Below are 23824 nucleotides of genomic sequence, written 5' to 3'. Positions count from 1 at the left end.
GGATGGCTAAAAATGCGTAAGACAGTGTCTAAAGAACGAAATGCTATGGTTTTCTATAGCAGTAAATACTTATATGTATAGTCTATGCTTAATAATTGTGTATAACTGGCTGATTGGATAGCATTTAGAAGGCGGTTATCAGTGCAACGTTTAAAAAGCTAAGAACGAATATGAAAGAAGTTCAATGTAATCTCTCAGTTCTTCACTTGCCAATCAAATTTCCGTTTCAATAATCCTTCTTTATAATTACCTGGACATTAACCTTTGCAGTTAAGTTATACCGTTCTATACATAATTATAATAACTAATCTATCATTACACATAATTTAATGGATGACTTTGAGTATGGCTGTAAGCTTCGGAGATACATATATGTCATAGAACATTATTTTCTATGAATTCTTGTCATTACCACAATAAAGTTTTTGTTCGTGGCTATGAAACCACGACTTTAAACGGAAATACTTTAAGGACATTGGTCACGCGAGGTGATTTGCGTCAAACGACACAATAGGGGTTGATTTAACTAAATGTTTTAACAATTGTGTATAATAATTTGTAAATCATGATCTGAGAAACCTGAAAGTTATAATTTTTATTAATTATAATATCCAGTAAGTGTTGTCAACTGTGAAACGTTGAGTATGAGCAGATATTAGCAGAGATTGTTTTTGTATCTTTTCTGGTTAGGTTCCACCACGTGTTAGACATAATATGCGAAGTGAAAAAAACATCTTGATAATACTAAGAACAAATTTCAGTATACAGTATTTCTTTTGTATCGAAATATTTCTTAGCTTATGATGCAGAACTTACTTAAATTTACTATAGTGAATGATAGTCAATATTATTATTTATACTTTGAAAACTATCCAAAGAAAATCCACCTTTCTCATGCATCTTAACGTTATGGACACAAAAGATCGGACTTTAAAAATATTTCCAAAATTCCCTTTGCCTTGATTGCAAATTGCATTAACACTAACGAGAGAATAATTATTTAAATCAATACATGTATCATTGATTACTTTCGTATGCCTTTTTATTTTTTTGCATTTGTATTCCCCTTATTCTAGTTTAGAGTTTATTTTGGAGCTTTAATTGTTTCAATTATACATAGGTATTTAAGTTTTGAGCAGTGTTGGCCTAGTGGCTTCAGCGTGCGACTCTCATCCCTGAGGTCGTAGTATCGATCCCCGGCTGTGCACCAATGGATTTTCTTTCTATGTGTGCATTTAATATTAGAGGAATCCGGCTTGCCTTAGACCCAAAAAAATCGACGGCGTGTGAAAAAATGATCATGAAACATATACAGGAATCTGAGGTCCAGACCTAAAAAGGTTGTAGCGCCATTAATTTATTTATGTCTTGGGCAATTATTTGAATAAATGAAGCGTCCACAACTAAGCGTTTTTAATTTAAAATTTATTATGCAGCGCATCATAACTATATGTAACCGAAAAAAATTGCGAATCAATTCGACTTAAGGTCCTTCAAAATCTAAAGGCTAGCGGGTAGCGGTATTATTTATAAGCTGAAATTATAATTTAAAAACTAAAAACTTTTCTAGGCAAACTAGTCAACCCGGGCGCAGAGTAACACCGAGAATAAAAAAATAAAAAAAAGCAAGGTAGCCTGTGCGTATACGTTTTCACGCGCTAGTGCTGTGAAGGAAAACATCGCACGGAAACCGGCATGCCTTAGACCTACCTACTTCAGACGTAGCTACTTGCCTATAAAATAACGAAGGATCACGTAACAGATACAGAAAGTATCTAGACTGTTTTGTGATCATGCTCAGGTGAAGTGGTAGGAGATGGACAATGACATTTAAAAGATTATAGGGAGAGCTAGTCAAATGGATATAGACGTACTCCACAGCTGTATAGCGAATGTCCAAAAAACTTTGAATCGTATATTTAAAATATTATCATATTATATTTACTCTTCTTCTTATATAGAAACACGGAGGCTACACGGAGGGATTTATCCCGGTTGTATGATCAAAATGTAGAAACAAACACGAAATTAAAAAGTCCCATTTAGCCCTCTAGTCTTAAAGACGCTAGTTTTCACACAAAGGGTTTAAATTTCTTTGATGTCCAAATCACCAACGGGATGGAAATTATTCAAAGTATGTCAGCCTTCGTTATTTCTACTTGGTTTGCTCTTCTGCATAAATAATACGCCTTTACCTGGCAATTTATAAATATTATGTTATAGTTTCTTAGCCCTAAGATTATATATTCGAACATTTAGTTAGCCATAATAGTTAGATAATTAATAATTTATTATACAAACACTACACATAACAATGTTTACAGTAAAGGCCGGCAACGCACTCGCGAGCCCTCTGGCATTGAGAGGGTCCATGGGCGGCGGTATCACTTAACATCAGGTGAGCCTCCTGCCCGTTTGCCCCCTATTTTATAAAAAAAAGTATCTGATATTGAAATAAGGGCCGTAAAGGTAAACTAATTGTCCTAACTAATAAAGATTTGCGTTTTATTTTCACATAGTACATAATTGTAAGGCATTCAGTGACGGTTGGCCTTGGTCAAGCAAGCAAAAGTGACAGTTCTATATTTAAAATAAATTATTGTGGAAATGTAAGCGCTTTCATCTGATAAAGTTTATACAATATCATAGTTTTACTTTGTGCTTGATTCATGCTATATTAGATGTAATGATATATTTAAGAAAAGGTTTAAAGCATTTTTTTCTGAATTCCTTAAAATATAAGATTAGCCTTAATTACTTTGTTGATGTATTTAAACATGTATTTCCCTTGCTTATATTACTCATCGGGGCTGTAACAGCTTGTTCACTCTGTTTACATAAACGTTAAAGGAACATAGAAAAAATATATTTTTTTAATTTTAATACAGAATTTAATTCCTTGTATTTATTAAATGCAAGATTGTGGCACGTAGGGAAAGAATTTCATAGTACAATTCGACATCCAGTTCCACCCGTGCCCCAGTGGCCTACATTTCCGGCCTTGAACCCCTCCCCACTCCCGTGACGTCACGACAGCCCTTGGTACCTCTTCTAATGTTTGAAGGTTTTATAAGCTAATGCATTAAAGCGACTAATTTAGGATTCATTATTCTTTTATATATTTTTAAAATTAAATGCAGTTTTGTATCGTAATTCTCTTGAAAGGTCAACGTCATTTGACCGAAAGTCAAACACGAGAGTTCAAGAATTGAAACTATAAACCTAGGAACGAAAAAGTTAATATTATTTATAAGAACTTTGGAACCATTTCATTAATATACTGTGCGTGTATCATTCTTACACAAAAGATTTAGATGTCAAGTTCTACACAAATCGGAAATTTGTCTATTTTATATCGACGTGTCAGCCCGAAGGCCCAGCTTCACACTTCAAACTTAATTGGCACTGCAATTATGCACCAGATGCCACGAATGACACTCTCATATGTTAAATTTTTCTTTATAAAACTTTTGTTGTACTAGCTTTTGTTTTATGACTTCGCACGCGTGAGATTGTCAATTTTTCTACAGATTAAAAATGTAAATTAACCACAATAACTTTCAGAAGGATAAAACATTTACTTGTTTCTATACTCTTTCGAAATAATTATATTTTTATGGCATCATTCAGGCAAGTGGTTGTTTGTTGTTCAGGTAGTACGGCTTTGCCACCTCGACCGTCCTTTTATGGGTGCAAGAAAGCCAGTTTCCAAGTGTTTATTGCGGACGTGGAATGAAGAATGCATTGATGAACACGCACTGCTTCTGCGAGATATATAATCGCACGCTCCAAATCCATCTATTATTCTTGTTAATACCAATTTAGAGATTGATGTGACCTGAGCAGGAAATCTTCTCTATTTTAGTCTAGTCCTCATATAAAGTACAGTCTTGGACACATGCATACTTCCATGTCAATCATTTGGATGCCAAAGAGCTATGGACGTTCTATATTTCGGTTAAAGATTAAAGACAAAGTTAAAAAAGTTAGGCAGCCTATCAGAAACCTGGGAAGATGAAGTAATAGATAGATAGAAGATAGAAAATATAGGAGGTAATGATTAGAATATAGTAGCGAAGTTGAGAGGCAAATGGAGGAGGCCTGGTTCTGGTAATCTTACAGGCTGTATTCGTGTAATCTAATAAGCATTTTTATTTTATTTATGTCCCTCTGAAAAAGTAATAGTTTTTCCAAAGTAGAGATATATTGAGCTGCCAAATTCCAGGCGAGACGAACTATTTATACAAAAGGTTAGAGTATTGATAAAGTTCGTCTCCCAATACAGCGATTATTATCGTAACTTGCTATAGAACATCTGCGAACTCTTAAATAAACTGAATTGTTGCGCAGACCGTACTTCTTAGGAACCGTTTGCATATAAATATTGTTCTATTCGTAATAATAACTTTCCAGAATTACGATTAAATATACACGACAACTTTAGGTTTAAAAGTTTTAACCTTAAACTAATAGAATATACTTTATGTATATACGTAACCCTTAGCCATAACCTTCATAATGCTAATCTCGGTTTTATGTCATCTAAGTTGTTATTTTTATCACTTATGTTCACGCGCCATCGATTAAACCTTAATGCGTTAAGAATATTGACACTTAACCGTGAATTTTACTTATTAACATTGAAATCTGATTTATTTTAAGGCAGATTATCCTAGGTCAGTCAAACCAATTCGACTTAGGGTCCTTCAATAAAATAGCTTACCAATTCTTAAAAGGCCGGCAACGCCCTCGCGAGCACTCTGGCATTGAGTGTCCATAGGCGGCTGTATCATTTAACATTAGATGAGCCTCCTGTCCGTTTGCCCCCTGTTCTTAAAAAAAGCATAAACTTTAAATTCTTCAAAGTAAATATCTATTACTTCCATTCTAATACAAAAACCTAAGAAAAGACGTAGAAGATACCCCATACTAACCGTATCCCAAACAAATATGCCTATTTTAACACAGAATTTTACGTACATTTACAAAAATCACATAGACCTCCGTATGTAAGGCTCCAGAGAATTTAAAATGAATAAAAAACAAACGCGCGTATATTTTACCCAACTCCCAATTTATTTCAAATGTGAATAAAATATAGGTTTCTTTTGTAAAATATTAACAATGTAAAAGTAACATATATATTTATACACAATCAATAGAATGTATAAAAATTTTGCTAACGTATGGAATTTTGCTAACGTACGGGATGACACACAGTATTTAATCAGAGGTACATGTATATGATGAACGACTCTGATAATTTATAAGAACTTATTTTTGGTATAAAACGATTGGAAATCACTTACATACAATATTCTAAATAATAATCCGTAGTATGCCACTCGCACCAATCCTTACTAACATGAACTACTACGTGTATAAACTTTAAAAGAACTTTATTATGTTAATAAATCGCAATCTATTGTATTGCTGGTTTCGAAATAAATATCATTTCGTCTATGTTATATGTCAGTGTCAGTTTGACAAACTTCTCCAAAACTGATATTATGTATCAGCACGTTGAGCTGTTAAAGAGAGATGTGACATAAGTATACGATGGCTGGCTGTGCGCCAGCGTGGACCCTCGGCTTATCAGCATGAAACATTGTTGACAATAACTCACCTACTTGGCAAATATCCTATTGCACTGATTAAATAATTGACTTGAAATATTACATATATAAGTGATTTTTAATTAAGATCTTATTGTTTTATTTGCTATGATTCAAAGGCTAGCTCTTCCCCTTTAGATTATTTTTAAAGGTTCTAAAAATGTTTATAAAGGTCCAAGTGTTTGTAATTACATTAATCAATCGCACTACAACCTTTTTGTAGGTATGGGCCTCAGATTTCTGTATCTGTTTCATGATCATTTGTTAATCTAATAGGCAAGTAATCAATATCAGTGTTCAGTCTTCTGTGCCTGACGCAAGCTGTCGACTTTTTGGGGCTAAGGCAAGCCGGTTTCCTCACGATGTTTTCCTTCACCGTTCGAGCTCATGTTAAATGTGAAAGAAAATCCATTGGTGCACAGCATGTGATCGAACCTACGACCTCAGGTATGAGAGTCAAACGCTGAAGCCACAATTACATAAATTAAAGAAACCAGTTACTAAACTGTTTTGAATATTTTCTTTGTTCGTTCAATTATAATTCATTTCTTATAGGTTTATTTACCTAACTAACAATACATTAATTATTTAGTAAAATAAAGCTTTATTTTAAATATATAATTTATTACTAAAGGTTACTAGACTGAATGCAGTCTTCAACTATTTATTTCTTAAGATCCAGATCATTAGCAGATAAATTTGTATTTTAAAAGTATATGGAATCTTATGTAACGATCAAAATCACAACTATACGATAGCAAAGCCTTTGAGAAAAAAGCTCTTTGCACGATGGCTTAGCCCGTATTGATAATGATAAGCGGTGCTGACAGTGTAACGTGTATACGAAATACCGCAGTGCGGTTTTGCCTAGAAGCGACAAAATTCTTTGATGTTGTCAATAAACTTGTATTATGAGCGGATTTAGGGCTCTTTTGTGTGTCCGGATATTTGAGTTTGGCTTTGTTTGTTCGCCTAATGTTTATTTTAAATCAATATATACTAAAAGAGTAATAGTGTTACACGAAATGTCAATAGGTTCTGCAAGTTATGAGTTTTGAGGACATAGATGTAGATGTAGAAGAGTTTTGTACTCATACATTTTTATCTTAAATATGTATGGGCTATGGGCATGAATACGTATCAGACAAAAAGTAGGGTTTGGTATCATGTTGGTGGGAATTTAAGGTAGCAAAAATGTTTTTGAAGCCAACAAAAAACACTGAAAGCGTCGTTCATCTTTTGTTTATTCAAAAAATGCCAAAAAACTAAATATGTTCTCATAATAAAACATTCTCAACATTACGTAGATATTTAGCAGAGCCTCTTTGTGCCTACTAAAAGGTCTGAAAATTGGCAAGAACTCAAGAAACGTTAATAACAGATATAAAATTATATGAACCATAAATTATTCGGTAATAACATAGTAGATAGTCAGCATTCTTGGGTAATTAAGTAGCACTCAGAACACCTGGGTGCGGTTTTCAGATTTATGAGGCTTTCGACTTGGTTTCGATCGCTGCCTTCACCTCCACCGTGAATGCATACGTTCACCTCAACTACACTGTACTAAAACATTTAGCCTGCGAGGCCACACACTCATGGTATGTTTAAAATTACACTATCTTCATACCTACGGTGTGTTTATGTACAACATTAAGTAATCTTGAGTGAAATAAAATAAAGTAAAAATACGCGAGTACTGTATATTGAAGATCTGGTAAATAATGTAATAAATTCGCGTTCATCTACATTAAAGAAGTTTAATTTAAGGTAAAAATTTGTTTTTTTGCAGAGTAAAAGGTGGCCCCCGGCATGAGGTCGGGGGAGGGCGAAGGCTCCGAGCTGGCGGAGTTCGGCGCGCGCTGGCCGCCGCCCTACACTGCCTACGGCTGGCGCTCCGCCACGCCGCAGCACCCGCCCGCCCACCATCTCGCCAGGCATTCGCGCTCGCAGCAGGTAATATAGAAATTTAATATTGTAAGAGTCGAAGTAAAAAATCATTTATTCTGAACGTCATAAAAGAAATATATATTAAATACTTCTAGCTTTACATTTATTGCCAGTTCTCAAATCAAGGGCATAGAACGGAAGTGAAGAACAGGCAATAAACTCTCCGCCAGTCTTTTTTTTGTGATTGGTATCGTATAGGTATTTATATTACAATAAAAAACATATGTATAGTTCTAGACTCTTAATTCCAAAGCTGAACACAGCTTTAGCTTCAATGTATAGCTTAAATAATTTCTGTTTATTTATACCTTATATAACAGTAATAGGATCATTTCATTATTTTAAGTTACATACTATTAAGCATTTTTATGATTATTATCTGCATTGTATTTACATGTATATAATGTGTATATTTATAGCACTTCTGAGGTGAAGATGCTGAAACAAATTTGAAATGTCATTTCCTCATTCCTTTCCCTTTTAAGAGAAATGTTGGATATACCCAGTGGTTGCAGGACAACCGCCACACGAGCTACGAGGCGGAAGATGCCCGGGTGCGAGCTAGAGGTGGGGTTTACTATTCCCCGCCGGGTACCTCATACACTATTGTGGAGCGACCGGCCTCCTCCCACGGGCACCATCCGGCCTACTCACATTATCCAGGAAAGCTTTCCCGTACTCCATATGTTGGCTCTACAACGTTAGCGAATAGCGCCGGTTAGTATAAAATAATTATATTAGTTTTGACGATTAACCTTTTCTTATCCCGAACCAAGAAAATTAAATTTTAAGGAATTAAAATTTACAGGATTACCTAATAGTAAGCTATTAAGATATTTAATTAACAAGTGGTCCTCAATAACAGAATGCTTTCTTTAGCAGGTGCAACAAGTTTACGAAATAGTACCAGTCATTTATCTGCAACCAATGGGAAGAAACGGCCGATATCGCCAGAGCAAGTGCTAAGGCTGTTCGGCCAAGGTGGTGCTGCTGCGTTGGGGAAGGCGCTGCCACCCTCACATCCACCAGCACCACTACCAGTTCCTCTACCAGCACCTCTACCGACACGGCGGCATTCACCAGCAAGTAGTCCAAGCAGTACAACGCATCACGTAAGAGCATCTTAAAAACTCAAGTATAGGATCTCCATCTATCCTCCTCCATCAAATAATCAGGTTATGGTATATGATTATTGGATGGAGATGGATTCCTGAATCAACGGTGATGCTTTCGCCCATTTTTAGCTAATTAGTCAACACTATACCCAATCCGTATGATCCATGTTTCTAAACGAAAAATCTAACTTGACTTTGCACGTTTTTTTCACTTATCACTTACGAATATGCAAAAGTAATTATATTCCTCTTAATTAATACAAACACATTTGTCAAATATTTATCAAAATACTAAAAGAAATGGTTCATGCAAGCTAAAAATAGTGACACGGGGGCCGCGAGGTTCGAACGCGTAAATAATTCGATGGAGTGATCGATATCACTACTTTATTCATGACCACGTTGGCAAACGTTTAAGAAATAGATAAGACCTAGACTAGGTAATAATATTGGATTTATGAGGAACATTTCCTATCGTTCAGTCATAGTACTCATACGCAGATAAATTCGTTTCATCTGCGTACAAAAAAACCTAATTAGTTAATATCGGAATACAGTGGTAAAATGCTGCCAGCATTAAAGGTACAACACCAGGACTATTTTTTTCACTTTGTTTTTAAATGTTTAATATTTACGTGTTATTAAATGAAAGATATACGTTATTTATTCTATCCCTCCAAAGGTAATGTTTATTTCTTTACTAAAATCATCATAATAAGATCATCGACTGCATAATAGATTTATGAATAAACGCTTCTAGACTACCAGTCTATTAATTGTTATGCTATTTAAATTTTGTATTCGATGTATGAATAAAATGGACATTCCGTATTGCTTTTCATAGGTGGAGGCAACCACCCCACAGACAAGCTATCAAATTGTTAGTTTAGTCAGTTGAGTATCGGTGCGACAGGAACTACGTAATATTTGTTAAATATATACACATTAACGTACTTCAAATTTGATGTAAAAGTTTAATAGTTATTTTCGTGTATGTAAATAAATAAATAAATAAGGATAGTTTTCAAGAATTGTAGAATATTTTGAATTACTTGTATAAACGGCATAAAATTTAAAAATAGAATCGAAAGTAGGTGATCGAAGTAGGTCTGAGTGATCGATGAAAACAAAAGCGACGAAAAATGAATGCCTGAAAGCGTTAAGCGGTGCGTGATGTGTTCATTTATTGAGCGGTTTAGTGAACTGAAGTCCTACATTTTGTTTTCAAATTGGATTCCAACGAGAATTATGAGGTAATTAACACACGAATCTTATACTAACTTACCTAGCACGCTGGGTGTGTCAAATCCAATTAGGTGACTGGTAACATTGGTAAACTACTTATCTGTGTCTTGGTCTTTGATAGATATTCGCGACATCATGAAAAAATGTGTAATTTGCTTGAATTGGTCTTAAAATATAATCCCATCTGGAACTTTGCGGTTAATACGACGGCGAACGAGAAACATACCGATAACTAATGAATTAGGGAAAGTCTTATGTATAAATACAATTTTAAACCTTTTGGTAGATATTGACATACATTAACGCAATATCAATTGACATTGCATAATATGTACGACGTATACCTATAGTTTGGCGTTATAAATGTTAAACTATAAAGTTTAGTTTCATCAAATAACAAGTTTGTTTAACATGAATTATTACGACTAAACTATGAAACAATGAAAAACTTACCTTGTATTTTTAGAAATAGACCTAAAAAACAGATAAAATATGTTTATTTTTGATATTTAAGGTCGAGCGCTAACAGTAAGCGCTAAAAATTAATTCCGTGTGTCAAATACAATACTCTTTATTCTTTTGTTTTCTTTACTCTGTATTAATAGTATTGTAACTACTTTTAGATAATGTAGTATAATTTGAAATTCTTAATGTATTATTTGTGAGAGTAATAAGTAGTGAGAAGCAGAAGAATCAGAGAATAATATTTCAGTTCATAGGATTATTTCGACCAACTTGTTATTTTTTCTTTTATGTTTTCGAAACTGCTACTGTCTTATAATGAAGTGCATTAAGCATTTAATATTTTCCTCCTAGGCTATCTATCGTGGAGCTGAAAGAGAAAGGCCGTACTCCTCGGGAGGTGCGCCGGCGCCGCCGGCGGAGCCTGCCACCCGGACTGTTACCATGAGTAGAGACCCTGCTGACTCACATGGTTTTGGGATATGTGTCAAGGGTGGAAAGGAAGCTGGTAAATATGTTGCATACATTTTCACGCAGAGATCCCGTAATAAATATTCGTTTAAATAATTATTGTTTCGAAAGTAATCGATGATCTACTTAAGTAAAACAAATCTTTATTTAAATAATTGTCGATAAAAGAGACACTAAATTAACATTTCTAAATATAGCTTACTTATTGATTGATTTTCTGTTTTGATTTATTTATAAAGTATGTAATACAGAACTATTATCACGCATCTTTAAAATATTGTTTTTTTATCGAATAAATTTCACCCACGATCACAGAATCGTGGGTACAAGAACAAAATAAACGCGAATAGTTGTAGCAGGCAGTCCCGTTTATCGATTCAAATATAAATAGAACTCGTGGCGGTCAAACAAAGCGATCCAATCACTGATCAAAGGCTTTCATCCGATATAATCTCATCAAATCCATGATTATGCTTCTCAAATTCGGTCAATACGATTCAGTTTTTTACTCTTTTTTTATGATAATAAAAATGTTATCAACTTTTACATTAAAATAAAAAATAATATATATTTAATTAAAGCTTTATAAATCTAAGATGTCGAGGCTTGTAATATTTAATATCTTTGTTCAGGCGTTGGTGTGTACATATCTCGAGTTGAGGAGGGCTCTGTAGCAGAGCGAGCAGGCCTTCGCCCTGGGGACTCCATCTTGCAAGTCAATGGGACCCCGTTCTCGGGAATATCACACGAAGATGCTCTCAAAGTAAGGTTTCAGTATTAATTAATTGGTGTTTTCTAGATTTAGAATGAAAATGTATTATTAGTATTTATATAACTACACTGAAATATATTGTTTATTTCATGTCAGCAAGTAGAACCAAATTAATTGATAAAAACGCTCTTCGACTCTATAGCATTATTATTGTTTTAATTAAAATACTGACTTGTTTCTTTAGATGATAAATAAATTGTCAGTGTTATTAATGTATATTATAAAAGCTTATATATTAAAATTAGCCATTCATTTCATCAATTTCTCTCTCATTCTAAATAAAACCGGTGTACCTACAGTTTATTACGAGTACGATTTTCTTTATTTTCATTATTTTTGGAATTGATTTAGCAAGTCTAAAGTGGTTTGTTAATGTGGCTTTTAGAATACGTTCCTTAGTGTGTTTAGCTTTGGACTTTTGACAATCAACTCCTGAGGGAATTGTGAGCCCTCAATATAACGAATATTTATTGGACATTGTGAATCACTTGATAGGTCACGAAAGCAAAGAACTAATATGAAAATGCTGATTTTACTGCTGTAAAATGAAAAACTGAAATTTGTTGAGCGTATTTAGCAACATAATTCATATTCCTCGGTGTAATCTCATGTCAGTCTTCGAGGCCAAGAATATACTGCATACTAAGTAAGAGCTTAGGTAAATCCTTACAATGTTTCTATTCACACACACATTTCTCTCAAAATATATGTAAGTACGCATGTTATATCAGCCCTTAGGCAATTTAATAGTAGTATAATAATTATATTTGACAACGATGTAAGATTTTTGGTGAGTCATTCATAACGAACGGTGGCTGGACTTTAGTATGTATTACAATTTTGTAATTTACGCGTGTAAATGTTAATTTAAAAAATATAATATATAACTAAACACTGAGATAATAAATTTAATGCCCTATTAGTTAACGAATGACATAACTGTGTAAAGAAAGTTCTTTTTATAGCTTTCGATAGCATCTATACTGCACTAAGATAATTTATTAGTGACTTGTGGAGTATGGTGTAACGATAACACCTCCTTATATGTTACTTGTAAAACATATAAGTTGACGATTAGAGTGGCGAAGAGTTTATCGCCAATTCTTCTCGTCCGTTTTTAAATTGTTTATTTTTTTCACACACTATGTTACCCATTAAATATGTTACTATAAAGTTTTTATTTACGAATAAAGTAATTTTTACTCATGGTGAATACGGAAGAAAATATATGATATACATGTAAGCCAAATCCAAATTTTCGATGTGGAATGTAAATGCAACTAAATTAAGCGTACCAGCTGTGTGCCATTTGGTGAATGTAATTATTTCGTGCCTGAACTCAGTTAAGCCAAACGGACATTCGATGCCGCCCTTCCGTTTTATTACCTATAGCTGGCTTAATGGTACCTCTTTTGTTTTTGACACAATAAATAAGGTTTTGTTTAGAATCCGTTTAAAACTTTCGAATGCGCGTTTTTTTATTTTATATTAAACTCTATTAACACCAATTTGGTGTAGTTTTAGGGGTACCAGTAATTCCAAACTGTTTTTAAATGTTTATCAAGTAGTATAGAGAGAGAGAACGTTAAGAGAACAATATACGGCCCACCTATCAGATGATATTTCATCATGAATCAAGTAGGCTGTAAATTGATGCAAAATCGAAAATGACGGTCGAGTTGGAGACGGATCGAGTTCTGATTCTAATTTGAGCCAAAATTGCCAATATAACTTCTGATATTTATTTTACATGTAACACCAACTTGCACATATCTTATAAAAGATAAATGTGTATGAAGTCGTAGCCAACCGTGCAGTAAATTTTTACGACGCCACACGGCGTCTACGCTACACTAGTGTCCTAATTCTTAGGCTACCTGGAATTTATGATGCTATAAAGTATACGTTTTACGAGAATATACTTTCAATACTACACTGCTGTATAGTTTTTTTATTCTATTTTGGCCGTTCAGGTAATACGTAAGCAGATTTACTGCAATTTATCCCCCCCCCCCCTCCTCTTGTCAGCAAAAGTAAACAAAGCTCTCGAAAATAATAGTACATAAACGTAATGATGTTTTGTAGGAATCGTAAAAATGCATTTCCTTTTTAAGCATAGACAATGTGTGGGTAATATGTGTAAAAAGTAAATATTTATTGTTGGCGTAATCACCGAATCACTTTAGCTAGTGGGAGTGCCATGCTGTTGCTTTCGGGCTTCAGCCAATCGGGCAGGCACGACCGGGGCAGTACCACTGTCTCACAGAAAACCGGCGTGAAGTGATGCAATAGGTTCATCTTATTGTACTCGCGTTTCGTGCGGTGAGTGAGACTCCCGGAGCCCATCAATTCCCCCCTCCCCCAGAGTATGAAGATGCAGTTTAAACAGAGATTACCCCAGGGGGGTACCACACGTTTCCGCTGTGGAGAATCCCCCTCTGAGCGTCCATCATCGGAACAATCAGTATTCGGTGGTGGATGCACAGGCTGCCCTTCGTATTCTGGGGTGGGCAAAAACTGCTCAAAAAACTATAAGTTTCGATCTCGGGGCAAACGGAAGAATTTACCGAAGGCATCCCCTTCCACGCTCTCAGTGGACTTTACCAATGTTAGGGGGCTCAACTCTAATCTTAACGCGGTTCACTTTTACCTCGAAACTGCGAAGCCGGCCTTATTCTTCCTTACTGAGACTCAGATATCCTTCCCGGCTGATACTTCCTACCTCTCCTACCCGGGGTACAAATTGGAACATTCATTTGTGCCGCGGGCGGGAGTTTGCGTGTACGTCAGAGAGGATATCTGTTCTCGTCGCCTCGGGTCGCTTGAAGGAAGGGACCTATCTAGCCTCTGGCTGCGCGTAGACTGCGATGACCATCCGCGATTCTACGCATGCCTGTATAGGTCCCATAGCGGAAATACCGAAACTGAGCGACTCATTGAGCACATCCAAATGGCTACAGATTCCCTGCTCGAAGGGGTTCCTACCGCTGAAATCGTGATACTTGGCGATTTTAACGCTCACCATGCCGATTGGCTCGGTTCGGAAACCACCGATCACGCGGGAAGATCCTTTCACGACTTTGCTTTAGCTTACGACCTGTCACAAATGGTCCCTGCGATTACGCGAATACCAGATGTGGATGGTCATAAACCCTCTTTGTTGGACCTTCTGCTGACCTCACATCCGGAGACCTATCAAGTCTCTGTTGACCCGCCATTGGGTTCATCGGATCATTGTGTGGTCCGGAGTACTGTGCCTACTACGCGCCCTCCTCGGCCCCGTTTTTCGGGTTGTCGTCGTATTTGGCACTATCGGTCAGCAGATTGGGATGGGATGCGGTCTTTCTTTGCGTCCTACCCTTGGGGGCCTATGTGCTTTTCGTCGGAAGCTCCAGATTCCGTCGCTGCCTCTGTCGCCGAAGTGGTTCTGCAGGGCATGGAACTTTTTATTCCATTCTCTGCGGTGCCGATCGGTGGCAGGTCACAGCCCTGGTTTAAGCGTTCTTGCAAGGCGGCATCGCGTCGAAAGCGAGAATGCTTTAATGCATGGGCGGAGGCGGCGATATCTCGTGATGCCAATACCAGCGAACATAAAAAAGCATATAACTCAGCCTCCAGGTCCTTCAAACGGGAAATCGCTAAGGCAAAGTCAGAGCACATCGCCAGATTTGGCGAGAGATTGGCCCAACTCCCTTCTGGGACCCGAGCCTTCTGGTCTCTCGCCAAAGCTGTACAAGGGAATTTTTGTCAGCCATCGATACCACCGCTGCACAGAGAGGATGACTCGCTCGCCCACACTGCGAAGGAGAAGGCCGACCTCTTGGGCTGTCTCTTTGCGTCCAACTCGACTTTGGATGACCGGGGGAGATCACCACCGGCGATTTCGCGGTGTGATAACTCAATGCCGGAAATCACATTCCAGCAACGTGCTGTTCGCAGAGCACTATCTTCCTTGGACATTCATAAGTCGAGCGGGCCGGATGGTATCCCTCCAATTGTGCTGCGTACATGTGCTCCTGAGTTGGCTCCGGTCCTGACGCGCCTTTTCCGGTACCTGTACTCGCTCGGCACTGTCCCGAAGTGCTGGAAGACCGCTTCGATACATCCGATCCCTAAAAAAGGCGATCGCACTGATCCATCCAACTATCGCCCAATCGCAATAACCTCCTTGTTCTCCAAAATAATGGAATCCATTATTAATGGCCAGCTCTTGAGTTATCTAGAGGGCCACCAGCTGATTAGCGACTATCAGTACGGCTTTCGTCGTGGTCGTTCAGCTGGTGACCTTCTAGTATACCTTACTCATAGATGGGCAGAGGCAATTGAGTCCAAGGGGGAGGCACTAGCGGTTAGTTTGGACATAGCGAAAGCCTTCGATCGGGTGTGGCACAAAGCACTGCTCTCGAAGCTACCAGCCTACGGGCTTCCTGAGAAATTATGCGACTGGATCTCCAGCTTTCTAGCCGATCGGAGCATCAAGGTCGTCGTCGACGGAGCATGTTCCGACCTTAAACCCGTGAATGCTGGGGTCCCACAAGGCTGTGTTCTGTCCCCGACCCTGTTTCTTCTGCATATCAATGACATGTTGCAACTTAGCAACATTCATTGCTATGCGGACGACAGCACTGGGGATACTCTTTACACTGGCCGGGCAGGTATTTCTCGGGCAGTTGTCGATGAGTACCGGAACAAACTTGTGTCTGAAGTCGAAACTCTTTTACGTGGAGTCTCGGACTGGGGTAGACTAAACCTAGTCCAATTTAACCCCAAGAAGACACAAGTTTGCGCGTTTTCCGCGAAAAAAATACCCTTTGTCGCTACTCCTCTTTTCGAAAACACTCTTCTTGAAGCCACAGCCAGCATCGGAATACTTGGCGTTGACATATCGAACGACGTTCAGTTTCGCGGTCATTTGGAGGGAAAGGCTAAATTAGCCTCCAAAAAGCTTGGTGTGCTCAGCAAGGCGAGACGGTACTTCACTCCGGGCCACCGCTTGCAACTCTATAAAGCGCAAATACGGCCCCACATGGAATACTGTTCTCACCTCTGGGCGGGGGCTCCCCAGTACCAGCTCCTTCCACTTGACCGTATCCAACGAAGAGCGGTTCGAATCGTCGATGACCAATCCCTCTCCGAGCGGCTCGATCCTTTGGCGTTGCGTAGAGATGTGGGGTCACTCTGCATCTTCTACCGCATTTACCATGGAGAGTGTTCAGAGGAGTTGTTCGGATTAATACCTGCAGCTGAGTTTCAGCATCGGACGTCGAGGCAAAATACAAAATTCCACCCGTATCACCTCGACGTCCGACGTTCCACGACTGAGCGTTTCTCAAGGCAATTTTTGCCGCGCACCACCGCTATGTGGAACCAGCTGCCCACTGAAGTATTTCCGAACCAATTCGACTTAGGGTCCTTCAAGAAAAGAGCGTACAAATTCTTAAAAGGCCGGCAACGCACTCGCGAGCCCTCTGGCATTGAGAGTGTCCATGGGCGGCGGTATCACTTAACATCAGGTGAGCCTCCTGCCCGTTTGCCCCCTATTTTATAAAAAAAAAAAAAAAAAAAAAAAAAAAAAAAATCACCTCCCTCCCCCTATAACACGTATACTTGAACGGCCCGTTTGAAATGAACAGAACATTTATTTTTAAAATTTGTCTTAACTGCATTATATTCATCAGGCAATGTAAGGATAAGTTTTTAACAGAGACTTGTTGTTCAAATCATATTTTTTTTAATCATACCGTATTCGTCATCTATTTTTTTCTTTGTTATTTATTCGTAGCCATTTACATAATTGTCGTGTCTTATTGTACTGTGGTGTTTTCGTGTACCAAATTATCTAAGTATTCTAAGTAGTATCTTTTCCATAGATGCTTAAATCGTGTCGTCAGCTCACAATGATGGTGCGAACGGCTGGAGCACTGGTGGGGCGGGCTTCCTGTTCCTGGATGGACCGGTATGGAAGACCAGCATCCCCTCCACCATTGAAACCACCCCGGTCCGCTAGCAAAGACCGTTCGATACGACGGGTAATGTTATTTACAATATTGTTATTTAGATGCAATCCTTATCAGACTCTTCTATATATCTATGTTTTCCTGCCTGTCCCGCACTGATGGAAAGTAATATTTTGGAAATAAACGGTCTAATATTATTGGTTTCAAACATATAAATATTTCCTCTTTTAGTACCAGTATAGATTATATAACTTTTTTTTGCGGAAATGTAAGCATCACAGATGCCTTTTTTTTAAATTTAGTTATCAGCTAATGTTATTGCTTTTCAGTCGTGGAAACTTTTACACTAAATTAATATTGAAAATATTAAAATATAATGTCGAGTTGGGTCTTATTTGTTTTATTATGTGTTAATTTTGTAAACCTACTAAATAGTAAGAATTTTGAGATCTAGAGGATTTGTTTGATCTGTGACTAACCTGCATATTTGAAAAAATATCTAATTCGTTTTCTGCGAACCTCTGATGAAAACTCAAATGAAAATAAAAATAGCTTTGTTTGAAATCGTTTTTAAATGTTACTATTGCGTTTCTAATAACAAAGGCCCATAAATATCAGTAATCAGCAATCAGAATAGAGAGAAGAGGGCCGAGCTAAAAACCTCTCTTAACGCCTTAGCCAGTAAATGGGTCAGATCCCTTGGGATTTCCGATTTTGAGATTTTTTCTAGAACGTTTAAGTTTTCACTACGATTTAGATGATAAGGAATGCGATTTGACTCAGAGACGCTCCGATCACTTCTATTTATTTTCTAAATACCAAGTAATCAAACAATAATAATAATTTAATCAGTTTTATTACACTATTTTAATTATGAAACAGGTGCAATCTACGAGACCCATAAAGGTTGTAGCGTCCATTAATTATTTTTATATTAACTACTGTTTGCTCAACGTCGGGACGGTTTTATGATTATGCAATTCAAGTTCTATTCAAGTTATCATTTTCGTATTAAAAACTATCAGACAGATATTTAATACCTATGCTACGGACACAATTCCTGTGTTCACAGTTCACATACTATATTATGGCTACATACAGCTACATACTACATATTCTCAACAAATTCTGTTAGAATTAAATGCGCGTACCTTATGGCTAAAAGTGTAAAGTGTTTTAAGTGTTCTATATTCGTACAAGTCTACTTAAACAGTTACTTCGGCCGCAAATAAAAAAAAAACAATAAATTGTACTCTTATACATATATGTAGAAGCGACTGTGAACCGGTTTTAGTTCAAAATGAAGGCTCCGTTCAAAGCTCTAGGGAGAGAGATTTCCTAGCTTCAGGCGCTTCTAGACTTTATTGTATTTTGTTTTCAGGTTGAGTGAATTTCAATGTACGTGTAATGGAAGAAAAGTTTTATTGGACTGTGGGCGAGACGAGAATTTCGAGACTATGCAATTCCACATATGCCTTTACAGCTTAATAAAACTTTATTATTGATATACACAGACTTAGTTGACATCTGCGTTAGAGTAAACACTAGCCTTAACTAGGCGTCAATTGGTTTTCAAATATCGCGCTATATATTTATATCTAAGTGTGACATAAACCATGATATTTTTCTCTTAGTATAGTAGATACGCTTCCACATACTTGATTGTATTTTTTATAAGCTATTATTTATAAGTTCTAAATTAAAATTAAAAGTACAATAAAATATGACGTTGCAAATTGTATACGTATAAAAAATATTGTTATATATGCGTGTATTGTACAGCTCAAATAATATGTTCAAAAAAAATTAATAGAACTCAAAGAATGCATTTTCATACGTTTCTGTCTATTAGAGGTACATAATTAAAGTGTTACGTAATATTTCAATTTTGGTTAGAAGAACGTTTTCTTTTGGTAAATCTAATTTTCCTTAAACAAACTCGGCCTAAAGCAGATTTTAATTAAATTTTCATATTCCCAGTACCAATAAACGGAGCGGTAGTGAAATTTTAATTAACAATATTAGTACAAAATTGTTGTTTCAAAAAAGTCTTAATAAATGAATTACATATTAATAATAAAGAATTATTAGTTTCATTTGTTTAAATAAAGATTTTGAAGTTTGAATGGAATTTAAATATATTGAAATACATTGTAATTGGGATAACTATGTACAGAATATATTCTAGACCCAGAAGCATATTGTCGTTATTTTCCGACCCTATTTTGACGCACTGAACCTCAGTGAGTAAATAGATAATACCTATTCAATCTAAGTAAAGCACATGTAAGGCTTCATACAATATTGTCGTAATCCAACCGCATTATTCAGCTGATCCGACGGAATGCGATACTACGCAATTAGGTATGCCAATAACTAGACCATTACACGTATAGCATACATTATACGATGTCTGTGATTAATCTATGGAACTATGTAGGAGACGCCCACGGGACTTTGTATATAAATTTAGAATGTCTTTTTAAATTTCGAATTTTCATATTTTGGTTTGGGTTAATTATTTAAACGTATTTGTAGTCTGTGTCTAAGAGAATCATACATAAAGGATAGTTATTTAGCTCTCATACGTAACACTGGAACAAATTTTTATATTTGATTCTTGAAATAGTTAACAAGATTTTAAGGACTTTGAGAGCCGTGTTTGTTACGTGTTTTACTTAGCTGATTAGTAAAAAGTTTATTCAAATAAAGTTTGCTTTAAATACGAAACCCTAATATATTTGCAACCTTAATTTTTGCAATCTTTAAGTTTTTAGTATCAATTTTTAGAAGGTATATACAATAATGTCAGTATTCCAATTTCTGTATCGTTTTAAGTAGATACAGAAAGAAATAAATATAAATATGTCAAACTTCATATGATTTGACAGCTCTTGAAACTAGAATTCAATTTGATTCTCATAAAATAAATTCGAAATCTTGGCCTGGCCTCAAAATAATCTATCACAAATTAACAATCTAACTAACAATCTAACAATTATTTTTGATTAATTTGACGAATTATACCCTATAGGTGGACCTTTGCATCGAACCAGGGCAGTCATTGGGGCTAATGATTCGTGGAGGTTTGGAGTACAACCTTGGTATCTATATCACTGGAGTCGACAAGGATTCTGTTGCTGATCGAGCAGGGCTTATGGTACAACTTATTTCTGTTATTTGTACTTTTGTTTATGCACATTGACTTAGATTTTACATGTCACTAAATTTATTCATACTATGGAGTTTTCTAGCGCCCTAGCACGTATGGGACAAACACACTTCTCTTTTATTCAGTTTTATTTAATAAAGAGGCCACATTAATTTCAACATCCGACATAACTGACACAAGCTGTCAAAATTTGGTAATAAACTAGTTTAGTTTCAGTTTTCTCGCTTATCGAAAGAAATTCATTAAAGCCAAGCATACGGATTTATCGTTACATACATTAATGCATAACATAAATTTGTATATGTATATTGTTACAGGAGTTATCCATTTATGATTACATATTTAGTAAAATTGTACACGGGGCGGTTTCAACATCTTATCTCATATGTAACATTTTGAAATTGGAATAGTATGTGTATTAATCATTCGAAAGATCATTTGGGTAAAAATTATTAGACTTATCATCATTTTAGGATTTCCAAATTAATTTCTGTATTAGAGTTACGCAACGACATGTTACTGGTATATAAAGGCTTTATATATATTTATTTTTAAGTAAGCCATGAAAGGTCGCAGAAAAGAAAACTTCGTTTATCGCAGCGATACGGCTTCTAGAATATCGTAAAATAAAATTGTATCCGTCGTAAAGGCGGCATATGAATTCAATTTCGGAACATAATACTTTTATGTTTTCCTTTACGAATTTCAAATATAGAATGTAAATTGAGGACAAGGGGTTATAATAAAGTTGTTTGCAATATAGTTTATGGTAATGATAGTAGCTTCGCATGATATTTAAATGATACAAACATTTGCTTATGTCAATTGTGATACTCTTAGGAGTACTTAGGCGTAGAAGATTTTGAGTTTAAGAAAAAAATAATTTTTTTTTCTTTATGTACAACCGAAAAACAGGAGATGGCGTTAAGACATCTGTTACTTTTTATAGAGCTTTTAACAAATTAAGTCTTTTATAAATCTCTATCCTGGAATTCTAATAGGAATTAGCGATTCCGATTTCATTATTAAGTATTCGTACCACGTAATTACAAAGCGTACGTTATAAGCGCGTTGAAAACTCTGAGCTCTTCATCAAAATTTTGCTATTAGGCTTCTTTCTTAGGGAGTACCAATTATCAAACTATTAAGTTAGCCAACTATTCACTAACGGTGTCAATCTTTGGCCATTACGTGGTAAGCTTGCTGATGTTAACAGAATTGTGTAGTCTTCGTCTACTTAATTTTTAATAAAAAAAATATGATATTATTTCATTTACCAGGTTGGAGATCAAATACTAGAAGTGAACGGACAGTCGTTCGTTGACGTGACGCATGATGAAGCAGTCGCACAACTCAAATACCACAAAAGAATGTCTCTCTTGGTCAGAGATGTTGGCAAAGTGCCGCATGCGTGCACGGCCTATGGAGAGCGGGACGCGGCACCTAAGTAACTATTTATATTAAAAAGAGAATAAGAGATGCAGTGTGAAGTTTATGAGATTGAATGATTTTTAACATATTTTTTTTTAATTTTTATGCATTATTGTCAGGCATATCATGATCCCGGAAAACGGTGTAGGAACTATATACACTCAATAAATTAGCACAACTATTATACAGTATATATTCTGTCATAAAGTTTGTCTATAAACAATTTTACCCTCCAAAATTTGCCTACGTACATATAAACCTAAGAATACATCAAATAGGCGATCGTCTTAATGTGTTTGACTTAGAACTGTAGCAATAATTATTACATACAATATACAAATACATGTGATGGAGGCTCCGTAAGTCATATTGCAATGGGCTATTTGACTAGATTTTAAAAACAATTTCAGATTTATAATTAGTGACTATGGAATATGAATACAATTTTTCAATTCTGTAAAGTAGATGAAGAATTCTTTAATATATATAATACATTTATAATTTTATTTAAACTCTGTTACCTTATACAAAAACATACATATAAAAGAAGTAGTTTAAGGCAACACAAGTTATAAGGCAACGGGCGGCCTTATCGCTAACAAGCGATTTATTCCAGGCAACCTTTATTTGGAACAAAAAAAAATACACCTAGTACAAGAAGTGCATATATAATACTTACCCCCAAACGATTCTCTATGTATGTTGCCCTCGCACCAATCCCTACGACATACCTTTTTTATACACACGTAAATAAACGTGAATTATCAGACATGTTATTTACAATCTGTGACATATTCGTCTCGCGTGACTGCCGACTTTATTTAAGGCTTTATTCTATTTAACACCATATCTTTTATACTGTCCAATAGCTCATTGTAAGTTTTAAAAATCCTTTTTGTTCGTAGCGAGCAAATACTTGCATTCCACAGGGCTGTATAAAAAAATAGAAAATGCCTTAAAGTAACGTAAAGTTCAAAACATTTCCTCAGTCCTTCAGTGCCTCTAGGCATTTTAATATTCTTATATTCCTAAACGTAATGATAAAAGTTTCGCAACTGTAATATTTCTCAGCTTTATAGCTTTAAGTATAAAGTTCCTCGTTGCACAGTAAAGTTGCTTTTTGTACCTATATATTTTTTAAATTTATTTATTTTACAGAATAATATACAGATAAAACCCTTTACGACGACATCGTTTAGGACAACATACCGGTTATATTGACCAAAATCAATGGCTGAATTCTATGTCGTTTTTACCACCAAATATGAGTAGTCTATTCGATGTCGTTATAACAGATTTTGACGTAATAAAATCATGATTACATTAGAAAACAGTTACATTAGAAAACCACTGTGGTTTGTATAAATGTAACCATAGATAACGTGTAGAATGAAGTCTTGAGAAACCAAAGTAAAATAACAATTTTATATTATGAACCTTAAAATCGGCATAATTCAGGTTCATTAGATATATCATCAAATATAAATGTTTTAAATACCAAACAAGTTATATAAATATTAAAATAATGAGGAAGTTTTATAAATTATTAGTTCAGACGCCTTTATTAACTATCATATCTCAATAGTACAACGACGTTTTTATTATTATTAAAGCTTTATTAATGAAAGAGATGT

The 23824-nt window shown here is 35.8% G+C and overlaps 1 protein-coding gene across 1 annotated transcript in view; it reads left to right on the top strand.

Moving 5' to 3' along the window:
• The window catches only part of LOC123707269 (whirlin), a 59009-nt gene that overhangs the window by 902 nt on the left and 34283 nt on the right, over window positions 1-23824 (top strand). Inside the window, exons 2-9 of the mRNA XM_045657170.1 lie at window positions 7408-7571; window positions 8072-8282; window positions 8445-8677; window positions 10742-10895; window positions 11491-11621; window positions 17501-17659; window positions 20622-20747; window positions 22040-22206. Of these exons, the coding sequence (XP_045513126.1) occupies window positions 7428-7571; window positions 8072-8282; window positions 8445-8677; window positions 10742-10895; window positions 11491-11621; window positions 17501-17659; window positions 20622-20747; window positions 22040-22206 (1325 nt within the window). The 5' untranslated portion in view covers window positions 7408-7427. The remainder of the gene's footprint in view (window positions 1-7407; window positions 7572-8071; window positions 8283-8444; window positions 8678-10741; window positions 10896-11490; window positions 11622-17500; window positions 17660-20621; window positions 20748-22039; window positions 22207-23824) is intronic.

The sequence above is a fragment of the Pieris brassicae genome, chromosome 3 (assembly GCF_905147105.1).
Source record: "Pieris brassicae chromosome 3, ilPieBrab1.1, whole genome shotgun sequence".
In the NCBI taxonomy this organism is placed as follows: Eukaryota; Metazoa; Arthropoda; class Insecta; order Lepidoptera; family Pieridae; genus Pieris; species Pieris brassicae.
Note: the sequence above shows the minus strand (reverse complement) of the source record. Positions and strands in the feature narration are given on the sequence as shown.